Genomic DNA, 18000 nt, shown 5'->3' with positions numbered 1-18000 from the left:
TCAATTTTTTAGTTTCATTTATGCAATTTTTATTGTTATTTTATACTGTAGTTTCTAAAAAAAAAATTACTAATTGTCACCATTTTATATTGGATTGAAAATTTCAAAAAACATATTCATATTGTAGATATAATAAGACTAATAGTAAAAAAAAAAATAAGACTAATAGTCACCATTTTATAAGGTGGTGAAAAAAATAAATCACTTATATTATATATCACTAAAATAATGTGGTAGTCATTTTTCAAACAGCTACTGTAGCATCTTGATCTGTTATATTTTTTTTTGGTGTTTGTTTTTCTTTTATGTTTATGCATACTCTTAATTTTTTCCTTAGTAACCAACTACGGAGTACTTTTTGTCAAAAAAAAAAAAAAAACAAAAAAAAAAAAAAAACTTCGGAGTACTTGTTATTTTGAGGAGATATCTATAAGAGAAATCAGAAGAGTATAGTGGGATATAATGGACGAAATAGATGTTTATGATAGGTTTAGAAGTTTGAAGATGAGGTGGAGATATTATGTTCATGAGGAGTACTGTATGTGAAGGGGACTTTTTTTTTTTTGAACGATGTGAAGGGAACTCTAGATTACTATAAGCAAAATTTGTTTTCAATGAAATATCATTTGCAAGCCAAGCTACACCATTCAACTTATTTAAAACATAAAGATTTTCTTATTTAAAAATTGATTGAATCAGATTAGAGCAGATGTAATCATACTAATTCCAATCTTTTAGAATTAAATTAAATAACAATTAAAACAAGTAATCTATGATCAAATTAGATTATAAAATTTCATACAAAGTGATAAATTAAGTGAATTGAACATTATAGTGGATTTGATTGGAAAAAAACCCTAGCCCCTCTTTCCTCTCTCCTCTCTCTAAAACCCTAATCTCCATTGTTGAATTTTGAAGGGGCTTCCATCGGATTTACCGGTGGAAAGCCCTAATCATTGTTTCTTTTTGTGCCTTTTCTCTTGCTTTAAGTTTATAATAATTCTTCCTCTTCTAGGAGAATATTTCTCCCTCGAAAGACAGGGTTTTTCTTCCTCTATAGGAGGATTTGACTCCTTCATTCGAAAGACTGGGTTTTTCTTCTCTCTTTTGAGGGAGGATTTGCTTTTTTATTTCATGGATTGCTATAGAGTTGTTTTATGGTTAAAATTTTGTGCGGGATTAAAAAAGAGAATAATATTTCGACAACAATCAAACGAATCAGACGGAAATTTTCTTCACGGTTACAACAGATCGATAGACCCCCTCGCAGAAGAAGGCTGTAAATCACAGCGATATGAAAGAGGGTATGAATAATGTACGATTTGCAACAACGATCGTAGCTTTGCTTACAGAATGTTTTTATTTGATTCAATTATTATGTATTTGTTAGATCTAAATCTCTTTGTAGATGTCGTATGACTTATTTATGAATCAATTTTATTTCAAAAAAAAAAAACATTATAGTGGATTTAATCATTAGTTGTGATTTTTCATTATTGTTCTAAGGGCATGTTCACATAAACTGATTGGAGCTAAACTGAACTGAAATGATTGGAGTTGAACTGGACTGAATATTTTATGAAAGAGGAAAATTAGAAGCTGAACTGAACTGATTGGAGCTGGACTGAACTGAACTGCAATTAAGTAAATGTGAATATACCCTAAATTGAAGACAATTTTTTTTTTAAAAAGGTAATGAGAAATACATTTTCCTAAGCAAATAATAAGACTTTATAAAATAAAATAAGGTTGGAAATTTATGACAAAATTATGTACAAATTAGCGTATTTAGTGTTTATATACATATACTTCGGATATATTTTAATTTTTACTTTCTATTATGACAATTTCATCAGATTTATTTAAGGAGTAGCAAAAATAGTTGTTTCAAAGATGTATTTTGATTCCATCAATCATGAAATTCTGTGTCTCAACCAATGGACATTGGTTGCACACGTGTTAACAGTGTGCTGCCCAAGAAAGAATTAGCCATAGAATACCAAGTTCAATTAGATTAATACTCCGTATTGTTTTAGTGGTACCTCGATTAGTCTACACAATCCTTAGTTTACAAATAAATGACAGATTAATTAAGTACTCCGTATAATTAAGCTATGCATTTTTTTTATTAGGGTTGGCGGGAGTTTGATGAAACTAGCTATAGCTTATAGGGAAGGCATGTGCTTCCTCTTACATCTTTCACCTAGAATTATTCCTCACAATCTACAATTAATGAAACTATTGTGTTACAGATCTTTTTAGTTAGCTAGTGAATTGAAGTTTATGATGACTTTCCCTCAAATTATAATAATGTATTAGATTAATACTTAGGATATGAATTATTAGCCACTTTATTCAAGTTATAATATTAAATTGATTGATAATAATATTATTGTTGCTTTTGGTTGTTAGGTGCAATGAGGTGACACCTAGCATTTTGTTTTTATTTTATTTTTTCATGGTTGCTATTTGATACGAGTATGAATTAATACAAAGTAATATTTACTGTGTATAATATATGACATATTCAGTACCGAAATTTTCATATGTGGCACGCCATATCATGTGGTCGAGGTTATTTATTCAGGGTTCGGTCAGGGGCTACTCTGTAAGGGGTTACTTAGTTAGGGTTACTTAATCAGTCAGAGGTTACCCGTTAAGTATTTTGGTATGTGTCATCAGGCCACGCGGTGTACCCAGTCACACAAAATACGCTCTATCCAATCAAGTAACCCCATAATAAGTGACCCTTGACCGATTGAGTAATCATGAATAAGTAATCCTGACCAAAGTGAAAAAATACAATTTATTTATTTTATTTTACTTGATTTATAACTTATAAAAACTTAACTTGTTGTGAATATCGTTTTGTAAGTAAAAAGAACAAGATAAATACCCCATATATTGCACCTTATTTGTTCTTGTATCCTCATTGACTTACAAGTCTTACAACAAAATATAACAACGAAAACCAAAGTTGATATTTATTCTAGTTCACTCTCTAAGTTCATGACACAATCCGTTTATCTTTTTAATTACAAATTTTTTATTTATTTAAATTGGGAATAAAATAAACCTTGGGGAAAATTAGGAAGGTAAGGCCCCGTTCTTTAGAGCTACTTTGCTCTGCTCTGCTCTGCTGAAATCTGCTTTGCTCTACTCTGCTCTGCTCTGCTTTGCTGAAATCTGCCCTGCTCTGCTCTGCTCTGCTCTACTCTGCTTCAATTTGCTCTGCTCTGCTCTGCTCTACTCTGCTTCAATTTGCTCTGCTCTGCTTAAAATTAACACTTAATATTAAATTATTATAATAATAATTAATATTTAATAATAATAAATAATTAATATTTAATATTTAATAATAATAATAATAAATATTTTATAATAATAATAATAATAAATAAATAATATTTAATAATAATAAATAATTAATATTTAATTATAATAATAATTAATACTTAATAATAATAATAATAATAACAATAATTAATTATTGATATTTAATAAAAAATAAAAAAAAAATAATTATTAATATTTAATAATAATAATAATAATAACAATAATAATTAATATTTAATAATAATAATAATAATAGTAATAATAATAGTAATTATACTAACAGTAATAATAATATTTGTAACTAATAATATTAATTATAATAACAATAATTGATTTTTATAATAGCAATTAATATTAAGATAATGACTAATATTTAAAGATAATACTAATTATTAATTTTTAATAATAATAATTATAATTAATATAATAATAATTAATATTTAACTTTAAAAATTTAATGATTATAATAATAATGCGATAATATTAGTAATAATAATAATAATAATAATTAATATTTAATAATAATAATAGTAGTAATAATAATAATAATAATAAAATCTGCTCTGCTCGGCTCGGCTGAAATCTGCTCTGCTCTGCTCTGCTTTGCTTTGCTCTGCTGAAATCTGCTCTGCTCTGCCCAGAAGCTCAAAAGAACAGGGCCTAAGTTGAAGATAGCCGTACTACAACGCAGTCAAACACTAAATAATGATTAAAATTTGATAGATAACAAGAAATGAAATGCCCATTAATCACAAGACGAAAACATATGAAATAGAAGGTCATTAGTGATTCATTAAGTCAGCTTCATTCGTCATCTAAACTCTACTAAAATAGCTACTCTACATCTATCATCTATGACGACCCTTTTCATTATAGCTAGGTACCCGGCCAGGTGGGTTACTTGTAACTAACGTTGAATTTAATGGTATTTATGCAACTAAATCATGGCCGCAATCGTGTCCACAACAAGCTACGTACTCATTTTATGTTTGAGAAATATTTTAGGGTTAATCGACTTAATTTTTGTGGATATATAGAGTTAATTCTGTAGATTATAACATACTTCGCATATATAATTCACAATATATATGGACTTAACTAGTGTTTGTTACTCCTATAGAAGTTTGCTTGCTAAATTTGGCCATGTTGATCTGTGTGAGACTGTGAGATATGATTTCAATTTGATCAGACTTTTTCTTTATCTTATTTTTGTAAAAAAAGAAAAAGAAAAAAATAAAAATAAAAATGCAATGTTCTTTAGTTTTTGCTCATTTTACTATATATATATATATATATATATATATATATATATATATATATATATATATATATATATATATATATATATATATATATATATATATATATATATATATATATATATACAAAGTATGCACTAAGCACACGATGCTAGATGAGAGGATGGGTAAAAGCTTTGAAACAAATTAATGCTTTAATTACAATTATCTTAAACGAAGTAATCAATTATATTGCGTAAAAAAAAAAAAAAAAGAAAAAAAGCATTTATAATGGAGGTCCCTTGAAAGAATTATACGGAGAACAAACATACAAGCTGTGATAATTCTAATACGCAGTAATTAAGTTACTGCATGTCCTAAAAAGAAAAACCTAATATGGAGTATTTTTTATTTCTAGTGTAAAATAAAAAAAATCAAGAAAACTTAAAGCATAAAATATAGATTATATAAATTTACGAGTCTTAGAGTTAGTTAACATGTGACGGTACTATTCAAAATTTACGATTGTATTCTGCCAACATAATTTTTTACCGATGCAATTTGATCTCCCTACGCCAAAAGGAGAAAATAAGTAAAATAACTATATACTCCGTACAATATATTAATGTTGAGGCAAGGAATGATATAATATAATAACTTATGATGAACTATTTATCTGTCATTAACAAAGAAAATAAAGGAAATCTTGTTAAGATGTTGGCGTCTCACTCCCCCAAGCGAGACATTAAGATTCCTTGTATTCAGGTTTTATATATCTTAATATAAAATTAAGGTATAAAATGTATAATTATAATTAATACCTAAATTATCGATGAATGTGAGTGAACGGCAAGACTAAGCTACTTGGTGATCTAGAAGGAACCATTCATATCATATCATGGATGACGACGAATATTAATACATTATTATGCATAATTTGCAACTTACAATTAATTAAGGAATAAGACACGTATCAACCAGTCATTATCTCACATATTACGATTGATCATTGATGGGGATATTTATATGTTTTTTACTCGTATTAGTCGTATCATATATTGTTGATTAATCTAGAGATGAAGTTTTTGTTGCATTTTTTCGGGTACATTTGATGGAGAAATTTATATATTTTTTACTCTATCTTATTAATATTATATTTAATTTCTAGATTTTTTGCTGCAATTTTGCAGAGGACGACGAGGTGTATAAACAATATTAATATTTCTAATAATTTGATTGGATGTGTATGAGATGATTTTAAAATGATTAATACAGTATTACTTTGAATTTGAAAGTAGTCATTTCCTACGTATTTGGAGGAATAAGACTCTTAATGACATAAATGCATTGACAATTTAGATTCAATTAGATCTAATTTTTGATGAATTAGTCATAAAAACTTGGCATATACTTAGTATAATGTTAGAAGTATTTTAAAATTTATAAGGGATTCAATAAGATTGATGAATAGTATAGGTGATGTATAATGAAATTGATGTGACTTGTAGGTAATATACAAGTTAGAAATACATAAATTCAATAGCACAATAAATCTCATACTTTCATGTTGTTGGGTGTTCAAGAGGTTTTTTTTTTTTTTTTTTTTTTTTTTTTTTTTTTTTTTTTTTTTTTTTTTTTTTTTTTTTGTGGGTGCTAAGAGGCCGGGTTAATTGCGCCTAGTTGGATGTAGAAAGTGAGCATTTGTGTTATTTAGTTTATATTATATCATAATTGTAGGTAAGCAAAAATTCCTATTATTGATATTGTTTCTCAATTATACATAGATGATATATATTTTTATTATGAACCGCACATGTCATAGTTAAAATGAAAGGTTGGTAAAATCATTTTCCCAATTTGAATGTTATTGGTTAGTAGTGTAGACATAAATTCAAGAACTTAACTAATATCGCGATAAGCTGACTCATTCGTATTGTGCAACCATCATAATCTAAATGCAATTGAATAATCAAGTTGTAGTAAACATTGTTGCCAGATTTATAAATCTTATTAAATTGAAATCGTAACAAAGTAGTGACTAAGAATTGTACTATTATTGTAGATTTGTAGTGTCTCATCTAGATAAGAGTTGTCATGATCAAATTAAATTTGCATGTTGGGTTCAAATCGATACCAATTGGATAAGTCAATTTTGGTATGAGTCATACAAGGTAGAAATTTAGTTTTAGTCACTTGTCTAGCTCAGTTGATCTTAACTTGAGTCATTAAGAGTAGGATAAAAAGAACATCAAATTTGTAATCTTGATTTAAAAAATGTACTGGTTAAATTGAGATATTAAAAAACAAAAGAAAGAAAGAGGGAGCACTTCTTATCCTTCATCAAGATACTGTAATACAAGTGTCTTTCTTTTGGGCCAGCTTGGAAAATTTGGCATGGATTATACTCACAGGAGTATAGAACTAATTATTTATGGCTAGACTCTAGTCTAGGCATCATCCCCTACACCCCTCTCTAAACACATCGTTTAACACCCCTTCCCCCATCTACCTACTTTCATAGTTTCTGCAGTACTATACCCTCACAAAATGCAGCATACTATTACTCCCTAAAATCCTAAAAAAATTTCAGTAACTTCCTCTACCCCACCAATATATATACCCAAAAAAAAAAAAAAACATCTTGTTCTCTCTTTATTTTCCCTCTCCATTATCTCTCTCATCTAAGCTTTAAAACTTCAACCATGGCGGACATTAGAGACGAAGTCAAACAACCGAAGCAAATTTCATCGAAAAAAAGTAGCGAAAATCAAAAGAGTAAGTATAAATGTTCATATAAATTTATTTTTTTAAAAAAAAAAAAAACTAATTTTTTGAGAATTTATTTGTGATTGTGTTTCAGGAAACAAATTGATAGTTTAATAACTGAAAATGTATATATGTAAGTATTTATGCTAATAATTCATCAATTTCAAAGTGATTATTTCGAATAATTAGTAAAATTAACATCTACTTGCTTCAATTTCATTTTTCAGTTTGGAGAAATCTATTTCAGAGAACAGAAACAACGATTCTTCAAAAATGTAAGTATATTACTCAAACTTCTTAAATTTACAAGAATTTATTAAAAAAAAATTATTAAATGGTTTATAATGTAAAAATTGAGATGATGGTGAAACACCTCTACAAAAAAACCGGCGAACAAAAATCTCCTATTGTAGATCCAACACTTTCAAAGATATACAAGCGTTAAGGCTGCAGATGTAAAAATAGTGTCTCGGATGCTTAGGTAAAATGAACAATTATAAAGCACTATATGTTCATTTTCATATCATATTATGAAAATATTCACATGTTTACCTATAATTACATGTTAATATGTATTTATTAACATATTCAGATTTGATTTTTATTTTATTTTAAATATGTGTTATTGATTTGTATAAAACATTATGAACGCATGCATACAAAACTTGGTAATACATTCAAATGTTTTTTTAATAGTTTATATATGTGCATTTACATTTATTAATATGTTCATTATTTTTAAATATTATGAGCATTTTTACATACATATATGAACATTTTTAAATGCATAATAAACAAAGCTAGATTATAGTTTTATACCATTTTAAGTGAAACATTTGATGGAATTTAGAGATGGATATGCTATTCATATTTTATAATTCATATATGAGCATCTACCTGTAAAAAAATATGTCATTTATATTAAAAAATAATGTTCATTTGTAGATACATATATGAAATACATACTGAACATTTTTTTTTTCTTCATATAAATTGATATAATCTATATTGTAGTGATGTGTCATTTAAAGTGGCAATGAGGATTACACAAATTGTGAAGTTTACATTATGAAACACATGGAAACATTCACTGGTGATCAAAATAAAAAATGATTTGTGACTTAAACCCAAACAATGTTAGTCCATCAAATGATCATTTACTTAAAATATATCGTTCATTTATATATTATTAAATAACAATTAATATTATATTATATATTCATTTTTATCAACAGGTAGACCAAATCAGGAAGCTGAGGATGCAATACACAACTCAACTAATGCTTTTGAAGAAAACACTGAATGTAGGATCAACAAAAGATTATCAAGAAAAATTACAAAAGAGCAGTATTACATGTTCATTTATAAATTTATATATGTTCATTTATACAAAGATATATGTTCTTATATGTGTTCAATAGAACTTATAGATTTTACTCGCTTAAGAGTCTTTATTTGGTATTTCTATTTTTTTTAATAGAATTTGATATTTCTTTTTTTAATATTGTATGTTAAATAGCTAGTATTTCTTTTTTTTAACATATTTAACAACTCGGTGTTTTGTATCTATGAAATGTTCATTTGCAAATAATTTACATCACTAACAATATTAAGGTTGAAAGAAAACATTGCTTAATAGAAACACAACCTTAGATCCATTACATGATAAAAATATAAAATGCAGTCTCATGAAAGTAGTAATTTAAAAGCTATGGTTTCCTAATGTACTCCCTCATTTACCATTACTAGTGAACCTCTTAGCTACATTTGTATTAAAAAAGACTAAGAACTTATCATACTTAATAGAAGTATGTCCTAAACCACCTCGAACACTTCTTAGAACTAACACTAGTAGTAGCTTGAACAGTTCTTGAAACACTTGTAGTAGCTTGAACATTTGTTGAAGCACTAGCTAGAAGCAGCGTGAACATTCCTTGAAACAATAAGAGTATCTTGAACATTTCTACTATCGGCTGCAATAATTATAATAAACAAATATAATATCAATAATGTTCAATTATATTATTATTATATTAAAAAACATATATATCTACATAATGATCATTTATCATTACATAACTGAACATCTTTATAACTCTACACATTAACATATAATAAAATTTGTTCACTATTTAAAAGGCATATGAACAAATACAAACCAATGATTATCATTAAAATAGACATATACACATATATATTGAAAATACAACAAAATTAACATAAAATTTATGTAACTTAGAAGTGTGTGATTTGTTCTTCTACTAGTAATTTCCATGGAAATTCAATCAACAAAAATTTCATTGATTGAATTTCCCATCAATTTTTGTCCCTCTTAAATTTTTTAGTCTCTAATTCTACTTTGTCTTTCTAATTGACAGTTATCATAAGCATAGCTGCTTTCTTTTTCTTTCCCTAATCAAAAAAATTTCTTAAAGTAGTTTTATTTTTATTTTATTTTTATTTTAACTTTATTAATGTTCATTTTTATATTGATAAATGTTCATTTCCATATTGATACAAGATCACTTTATTTTATATATATTTATTGCGATATTGATACATACATGTTTTATGTTCGTTTTCGTATTAATAAATGTTTGTTTTCGTATTAATAAATGTTCATTTTTTATTTTGATAAGTTAATTATTTCAATTTTGATAGACATCCATTCACGTTTTGTAAATAATGTGTATTGATTGTTACAAATACGTACTCTTTTTTATGTATAGTATGGAGTAGTAGGTAATTAAGTATATGTAGTACTTACTACTTAGCCTGCCTGTATCATTTGTATGTCACACCTAAGATAAAAGTATATTTTATGCAAGCAGTAAGATACTAAAAAATTTGAGTAGAGCTTTGTTTAACCACATATATTTTTTAATGCTCATTAATTTTATGCCATGTTCATTATCATTCCAATATAAGTTCATTTATATGTGAGTAGATGCTCATTATATAATATGTTGATCACGTTAGTTTCTATACTCTTTTAGGTTCATTTTTATGTATATATTGTTTTTTTTAATAGTTTTTCATGTGTTATTTTTCCTATCATATATATATAGCGTCTAATGTTCATATTTATTATATTTAAACTACTTATAAATAAATTTGATGTTCTTATCAAAGCCTTTTGCTTATTCTCATGTAGATACATAGCCAGGATATTAATAGATGTAGATTTCGATTTTTTTAGTAGATGTTTATACATATAGTATTGCAATTGTTCAATCCCATAATTTAAATGCACGGTCAAGATGTTTGTTAATTTTTGTTTTAATTTCAGGATATTTTAATAAATGTTCATTCTTGTATTGAAATATGCTCATCTAGAAATGGATGCATGTTCATTGTCATATTTATACATGTACATCAAGTTATGGATATATTGACAATATAGTGAAATCAATAGCTACAGGAGAACAAACTCATATTGCACAACCTATAGTGTTTACTTGATGAACTACAATACTTTCTTTTTGTTGAATGTTCATTTTCATTTTGATAAATGTTCATTTATATATTAGTATATGAACATTATTCGCATATTAATAGACGATCATTAGATTTCTGATAAATGTCCACACTTTTTCCATCTTCGATCTTTATATATTTTCTACATATTTAATAAGGAATTTCAAAAACAATTTGATTTTCTATAGCTTTTCATGAAAATGATAAAAAAAAATGTTCATTTATATATTATTTGATGTTCATTTTCATATGTATAAATATTATACTTTATATACTCCACAAATTTTTAATATATGTTTATTTTTCACATAAGCCTCAATAATTATCCTCAAACTCCTTTAATAATACAAAAAAGATAACTTTTATAAATTTTTAATCATCTATGAAAATAATTAAATGTTCTATCAAACCATAATTAAATGTTCAATTACAAAATATTATATGTTCATTTATGTTTGTCTTTCATTCATGAACAAATTCATTATACAGTACGGTACGGTGTTTCTGGTATCTTTTCTTCAGCTTTAGTCTTCATAATTTTCTCTCTCTTTCTTAATACTCTACAATCCTCTAAGCTTCATTCTTCATCTTTTTCTTCCCCCTCTCTATTACTTTCATATTTGGCATCAACTACAAAGTAAATTAAAAATTGGAACAATAAGTAATCCACAACTTTAGTTGCGTCGTCATCGCCTCCACCACAACAGTAAACTAGCATATATAATTCCAGATCTTCATCCCACAAAAAAAATCAGGAAATATTGGATCAAATTATTTTTATAATTTTTGTGTTAGTTTCTTGATATGGCTTGCCTGTTTGATTAAGCTCGTTATTTGCTTGTTGAACTAATTGATCGTAAGTTACGGCAATCAATTTTTGATCAAATCAATACACAATAATCTCTGCAATTCATAAATATATCTAAAGCATGCAAATGTAGCAATTCTATCGAAAGTTATTTTGTGATCGACGGAGAAGTAGAAATGGCAGAGAGATCAACAAAGATGTAAGATGGAGATCAAGTTAGATTGTCCTGTAGTTTGAAGGTGAAAGAAATTAAAAACAATAGTGATGCGGCGTCGTTTGTAAGGGGGTGCAGGGATTTCATCCTAGACTAGAGTCTAGGTAAAAATTTGTAAGTATAGAACATGTTCGATCATGTGTTGCATTGGAAGCCCTGCTAAAAGCCCAATTATCATTTCCCCCCCCCCAAAAAAAAAAAGAAAAAAAATCCAATTATCATTTAAGAAAATGTCGAAATATCTTTTATCTATTTAAAGTTTAGTCAATGTTAGCCTAACTTGTGCCCTTTTATAGGATTTTGCATATAAGACTTTGACAAGAATAATACGCCTAAATTTTAATGGAACCTTTATTTATGGATGAAATAAGTACTTTTATTTTTAATATTATTATAAATAAGTTTTGTTTGAGCATTATTTGATTAATTAATGGCAATATAAATTTGTGAATTGAGAGTGAGGGATAGCTCAAGTGGTTAGAGTAGGATCGATTCGCTCTAAGTTGTGAATTAATATTTTTGCAAAGTTCATAAAATTGGGGTTTTTTTTCTTTCAAAGTGGCTTATCTCTAGCAAAATGGGTCTGAACTATAAATTGAATTTAGGATAGCCCTCCACCAAATTCAATTTGGGCCCAAACATACTTGGTTTGAAAAAAGGTGGTACAAAGTTGAATAATTCTTTAAGATTACGATGTTGAAGAGGTAATACGGATAGTATAGACATGTAGTGCAGTTATAAATCTTCTTGGTTTTGAAATGGAAGAATGAGTTGTTTCGTGTTAAAAACTTATTCAACTAGGATCCACATTGTTAACGTAGAAGACAACATGATTCTTAAAGGTAAAAAATTATTTGTTATACATACATGGTTAACTAATCATGATTAACCCTTGATTACCACATTCCATGACCAATCTAAAACTGAACTACATCTGAATGTTGATTTGATTGCTCTGAAAACTAGCGTGTCTTAATTCTAAATGTATTTATATTTTTTTTGTAGGGGAAAAAAATCATATTAAATCAATATTTATAAAAATCAGTTTACATTTTTACACTAGTTATAATTTGAGAAAACAATGAGATTCAAACTTTTGATTTCAAAGTCACAAAGTAATTTTCCATCATCTTTATGGAACATATTTGGTTATTTAGGGGTGAAGCCAAGGGAAGGATGGGTGGAACTGGAGGCCCAACCTTTCTTGGCTCAACCTTTAACTTCTAAAATTAGCCCTAAAAATTTTAAAAACCTACAAAGTAAATCAATTATGTAACCTAAATATAACAATTGTTATGACAAAAGAGATACTAAGTGATTCTTTTTATTCTCGAACTAATTAAAATTTTGGCTTTGATGATTGTCGATAATGATTCTTATGCTAATCAAAACCGTATTCCAAGGTCTTGTTTACTCACGACAAGAGAATAATTGTATTAAGAATAACAACACTAGTAAGAGTCAAATGAGTAAAATAGTGATAACATAACATCGTGTGATATAATGGTAATGCTAATGCTAGCATTACCGCTATGAAATGAGTCTACTCCCACCTGTTTGACAATTTAAAATTCCTGAAAAGAAGGAAATTCAACCTCCATTTTTGGTCATTCATTATCTTCCCAATAACCTCTTTTTTCAACCTTCATTTCTTCTTACGTGCTCCTCATTTTCTCCCCTTTTCCACTTTTCTTTTTCTCTCTCTTCAATTCTATCCTTAAACTTCCATTTTTTTTCTTGCGATCACTTATATATAATTTATGAAGGTATGTTCTATTTTAATCATGCTAATTTTTTCATTTCTGAATTCATTTTTCATTTCATTTTTTACAGAACAGAAATTTCGATTGTTTTAATTATTTATTTCAATGGTTGTTGATTGAAGTTTTGGTTTTGGGTTTGTTTTATTGTTGAGTGTTGACATTCATGCATAATTTGATTGGTGAAATGATTTCTTGTGATTGTAATTATGTTCAAGCAATTAAATTGGTTGATCTTTACATATTATGAATTGAGCTGAATTTATGGAATTCAGAATATTCAACATTGGTGTTGGATGATTTTTTAGAGATCACTTTTATGTCTTTTTAAATTGCAACTAGCCCAATGTTGAGGTCTATTACTCAATTGTAATTAATTAAACTCCCCAAACAAAATTACCATCACTTCTTGAACAATAAGGTGAAAGAGGTGCGCAATTAGCGTACTCGAATATCGAAATGATCAGTGATGTGTTTGGATGAAGGGATTTGGAGGGAGGGAAAGCGAAGGGAAAGATCTAATACTACCCTTGTTTCATATTATTTGCAACAGTTAGATTTTTTCCTATCTACTTTACGTCAAATCGTTGCAAATAATATGAAACAGAGGTAGTATCATTATTCCTCGTACCCAAAATTCTCACTTATATAATACTCCGATTTTTTTTCACTATATCATTTAAGGAGAAAGAGTTGAGCAAATAGTTAATGTACTTCAATTGATTTGTGGAGGGAAAGAATGTGAAGAAGAACAAGCTATAAAACGAATCTATTTATCCTTTCCTTTATAGTAAGTAAACTTCTCCTAAAGTTGAATATGTTTGGAAGGAAAAAGCACCTTTCTCTCATCTTTTGTGTTATCTAAATGGATTATCGGAGCATTTGAACCCTGTAATATGTACTACGTATTTCGGCCATAAGATTAATGGTTGAATGGAAGGAAACCATGTGCTAAAGTGCACATCTATTATCAAAGTGCCATAAGAATGCTAACATGGATGTGATTTTTTTTATGATTATTGGTGAGGTTGGCCTAAAATTGTACGGATTATGGTAAATATAGATGATATTTCTCTATGGATTTTATTGCTACATTTGAGTGACTTTTTATTTTCTTTAGTTATCGAGTGCTCTTTAGTAGGCTAGAGTAAGGTGTGTCATGATTATTTAATAATCAAATGTGTAGTTTAAAGAAAGAAAGAAAGAATCAGGTCTTCATTCGAATGCTTTGCTAGTGCTTTGTGTTTGGTGATCACTTTCTCAGCGTTTATGTTTCACTAAAACTCTAGTTTATATAAGCTCTTGCCATATGTGCTGAGCATATCAATGTTCTGTTACTTCTTCATTCTTCAATTGTACTTGAATAATGAATGGAACTTTAAACACACTGCTAACTTGCTAAGAAATCATTGCCACAATGTCTCTTTTAATCTGTTTCTAACGTAATAATCTTACTGTTTCAGAAACATATTGGGGTATCTATACACAAAAGTATTCAGAATAAGAGAAAATAGATGGCAGTTGGCTCTCTGAGACATCAGCATCCGAAGGGAAAATCCAAGATGACATCTTTCCGGAGAGTTTGTAGATCAGTATTAGATCATCCATTTCTTATTATTCTCGTAGTATTTCTTATATGCTTGCACCGATATTTCCCTTTCCTATTCTTTCTTCTGGTTTCTGCTTCCCCAGTCATTATTTGCGCTGCTATTTTGCTGGGAACCTTATTAATCTATGGGCAACCAAATGACAACAATGTAAAATACAATGAAGAAATGAGTAATACACGTGTGACAACTGGAGTTAATGATCATACTTATTCTACTGATAGAGAAGGAATCTTAACTAAAGATAGATTTTCTGAGGTCAGAAACGACATAGTAGAGAAGGGCATGAGAGCGTCTGGGATGTTGAGTTCTGGTATTAGTGTTACTGGAGACTTGGTTAACGTAGTTGACCGGGAATACTGCAATGCAGAGCGCAGTAAAGGTAGCACAATTTACAAGGAAAAAATCAATAATAGTTTTGGATTTGCTAACTTTGAAAAAGCAGATGCTCAAATGCCCTGGGATAGAGAGTATGGTAATTCTATCAAGGGGCACCATGATGCTGGTATGCAGGAAAAACATGCAGATGATACTGTTAATCATGAATATTCCGATTGTGAGTCTAATGGGGCAGAGAAGTCCTCTTTTGACGCTTTAGTTGCAGATGTTATTCCAACTGCTCAGGAGACTCACCCACTTCTAGACTCTGAGGACCCATTACATCCTGATGCTTCTCATGGTTCCTCCCTTAAGTTTGATTTGCAATCCCTTGTTACAGATCACAGTAGTGAGGATTCAGGCGATGATGACATTGATAAAAATGAAGCTCTCAAGGCTAGAGATGATGAAAATGTGGCAGGTTCATGGATGGAAATGGAGAAGAGCCAACATTTGGAAAGCTTGTTTACTAGAACAATTGAGGAAAGAGACGAAGAGGAAGGAGAAGATGACGATGAAAGTAATGATGATGAAGTTGATGAAGAATACGACGATGATGAGGAAGAGGAGAACACAAATGTGGAAAAGGATGAAAGCAAACAAGTCACTATGTGGACAGAAGAGGATGAGAAAAATCTCCGGCTTGTGGGAAATTCTGAGTTGGAAAGAGATTTACGTTTGGAAAATCTTTTAGCAAGGAGAAGGGCGAAAAGGAATTTTTCAATGATTTCGGAGAGGAATTTGATAGACTTGGACCGCCCTGATATTCCTTTCCAAATTCCACCCATTTCTACAACAAGAGTAAATCCTTTTGATACTCCTGTCAGTACATATCAGCAGCAGTTTGGCATTCCACCTATTCCTGGGTCTGCTCCATCTGTTAGTGTACCAAGGAAAAATCCATTCGAATCTCCGTGCACTTCTCCAAAAGGTATTCAGAATCTTGCAGAAGAACATAAAGAGGAGACCATGGAAATGAATTTGAACGATGCTATATTTCACGAAAATGGAAGCTCAAGCACAGGATATAATCCCTTGGGGGATATTTTGAAACCAGATTTTGTGGAAGTAAACCGCAAGGATGCTGTGTTCCGCCGGTATGAAAGTTTTAGCACCGGATATAATTTCATGGGTGATACTTCCAGACAGGACTTCATGGAAACAGACCGAAGAGAGGCAGTACTCCGTAGGCACGAAACCTTTAACACCAGATCAACATTTCGAAATGTGGTTACTACACCAGAGAAGCTTGCTTATCTTAAAATGAAACCTGTGTTTGTTCCAGAACAGGTTGGAGATCATGAAATGAGACATCCTTCTTCAGGGGGAGAATCAAGCCATGACAGTGACTCGACAGTGAGCTCCTCTAATTCCGATCATATTGAATCCCCAACCATTCTTTCAATGCAAGAGGACGCGGAGTCCAACAAAGACTTGATTGCTGAAAGTGATCATGCTTCTATCCATTCTGAAGACTCAAGAAGTGAGTCTTCTGACTCAGTAGATTCTCTACACAATGATCCTGAAGAGTTTGTGGACAGTTTGGAAACAAATGCAGAATTACATGCTGATCATATATATCAGAAAGCAGATGCTGCTCATGAGAATGAAGATGATACTTCGAGCAGTTCTTCAACGACATCAGAAGTGGATCACAGCTCTGAAAAATTAGGCCAAGGTGAAGATGAAGCCGTCAACAATAATTTTGTGCACTCACCTAAAGCTTCTTCGACCATGTCAGATATCAATCCTGTTAACATGGAGGAAGACCATGGGATTATAGAGCCTCCAGTCTTTGATTCAAGCCCTTCAGGTACTGATAAAATCACGCCATTTTCTATCACAGATCTCAAGAGTAATGTAGAAATTTGATTACAACTGGCGGTCTCCAACATGTAATTAGGAGGATAACTTTAACATTGTTCTGTAAAAATGGATCATGCTGCATACATGAAACTCGCGACAATATAGTCACATACGGAGTAATAGTTTTTGATGTAGAGGTAGTAGAATAGATCATTGTTCTAAAGAGGCTTCACAACTTGTAAAATTTTTTCATTGTGATTTTACCAGACATAAAATCATATCATTTTGAAATGCTTTCGAGTGAAGATATAAATCTTTCTGTCAGTATTAGCTCTCATATACAGCTTATACGCGATTCTTATTGTCATTGTGGCTTTGCTATCAAGTAGGCTTGGATTTCTTCTTCCATATATTGGAGGATCATCCAATATATTCAAGAGAAGGAAGCTTCACTACTCAAGTACTCATACATAATGCTTCCTGAATATCTGAAATTGAATGTTTTTTCCATGCCTTTGTTGCCCAAGAATGCATACATAGTGCTATTTATTACTTGGGAAGTTGGGCCTTGATTCTTGCTTGTTCGCGCCTTTCAGCTGGACTGGCCCAA

At 29.5% G+C, this 18000-nt stretch overlaps 1 protein-coding gene and 1 long non-coding RNA gene across 2 annotated transcripts; both read left to right on the top strand.

Moving 5' to 3' along the window:
- Window positions 1-6696: 6696 nt before the first annotated feature.
- Window positions 6697-8785, top strand: LOC110729999. Its single transcript, XR_002512983.1, has 4 exons — window positions 6697-7349; window positions 7435-7473; window positions 7568-7615; window positions 8576-8785. It is a non-coding gene; the product is annotated as an uncharacterized LOC110729999 (long non-coding RNA).
- Window positions 8786-13555: 4770 nt separating this feature from the next.
- On the top strand, window positions 13556-17715 carry LOC110730259 (histone acetyltransferase KAT6B-like). The gene is made up of 2 exons (XM_021910046.1): window positions 13556-13605; window positions 15063-17715. The coding sequence occupies exon 2, from the start codon at window positions 15114-15116 to the stop codon at window positions 17454-17456; it is 2343 nt and encodes a 780-aa protein (XP_021765738.1). The 5' UTR covers window positions 13556-13605; window positions 15063-15113; the 3' UTR covers window positions 17457-17715.
- The last annotated feature ends 285 nt before the right edge of the window (window positions 17716-18000 follow it).

The sequence above is a fragment of the Chenopodium quinoa genome, unplaced genomic scaffold, assembly GCF_001683475.1.
Source record: "Chenopodium quinoa cultivar QQ74 unplaced genomic scaffold, ASM168347v1, whole genome shotgun sequence".
Classification (NCBI taxonomy): domain Eukaryota; kingdom Viridiplantae; phylum Streptophyta; class Magnoliopsida; order Caryophyllales; family Amaranthaceae; genus Chenopodium; species Chenopodium quinoa.
The sequence above is the reverse complement of the archived record's forward strand: the minus strand, read 5'-3'. Positions and strand labels throughout refer to the sequence as shown.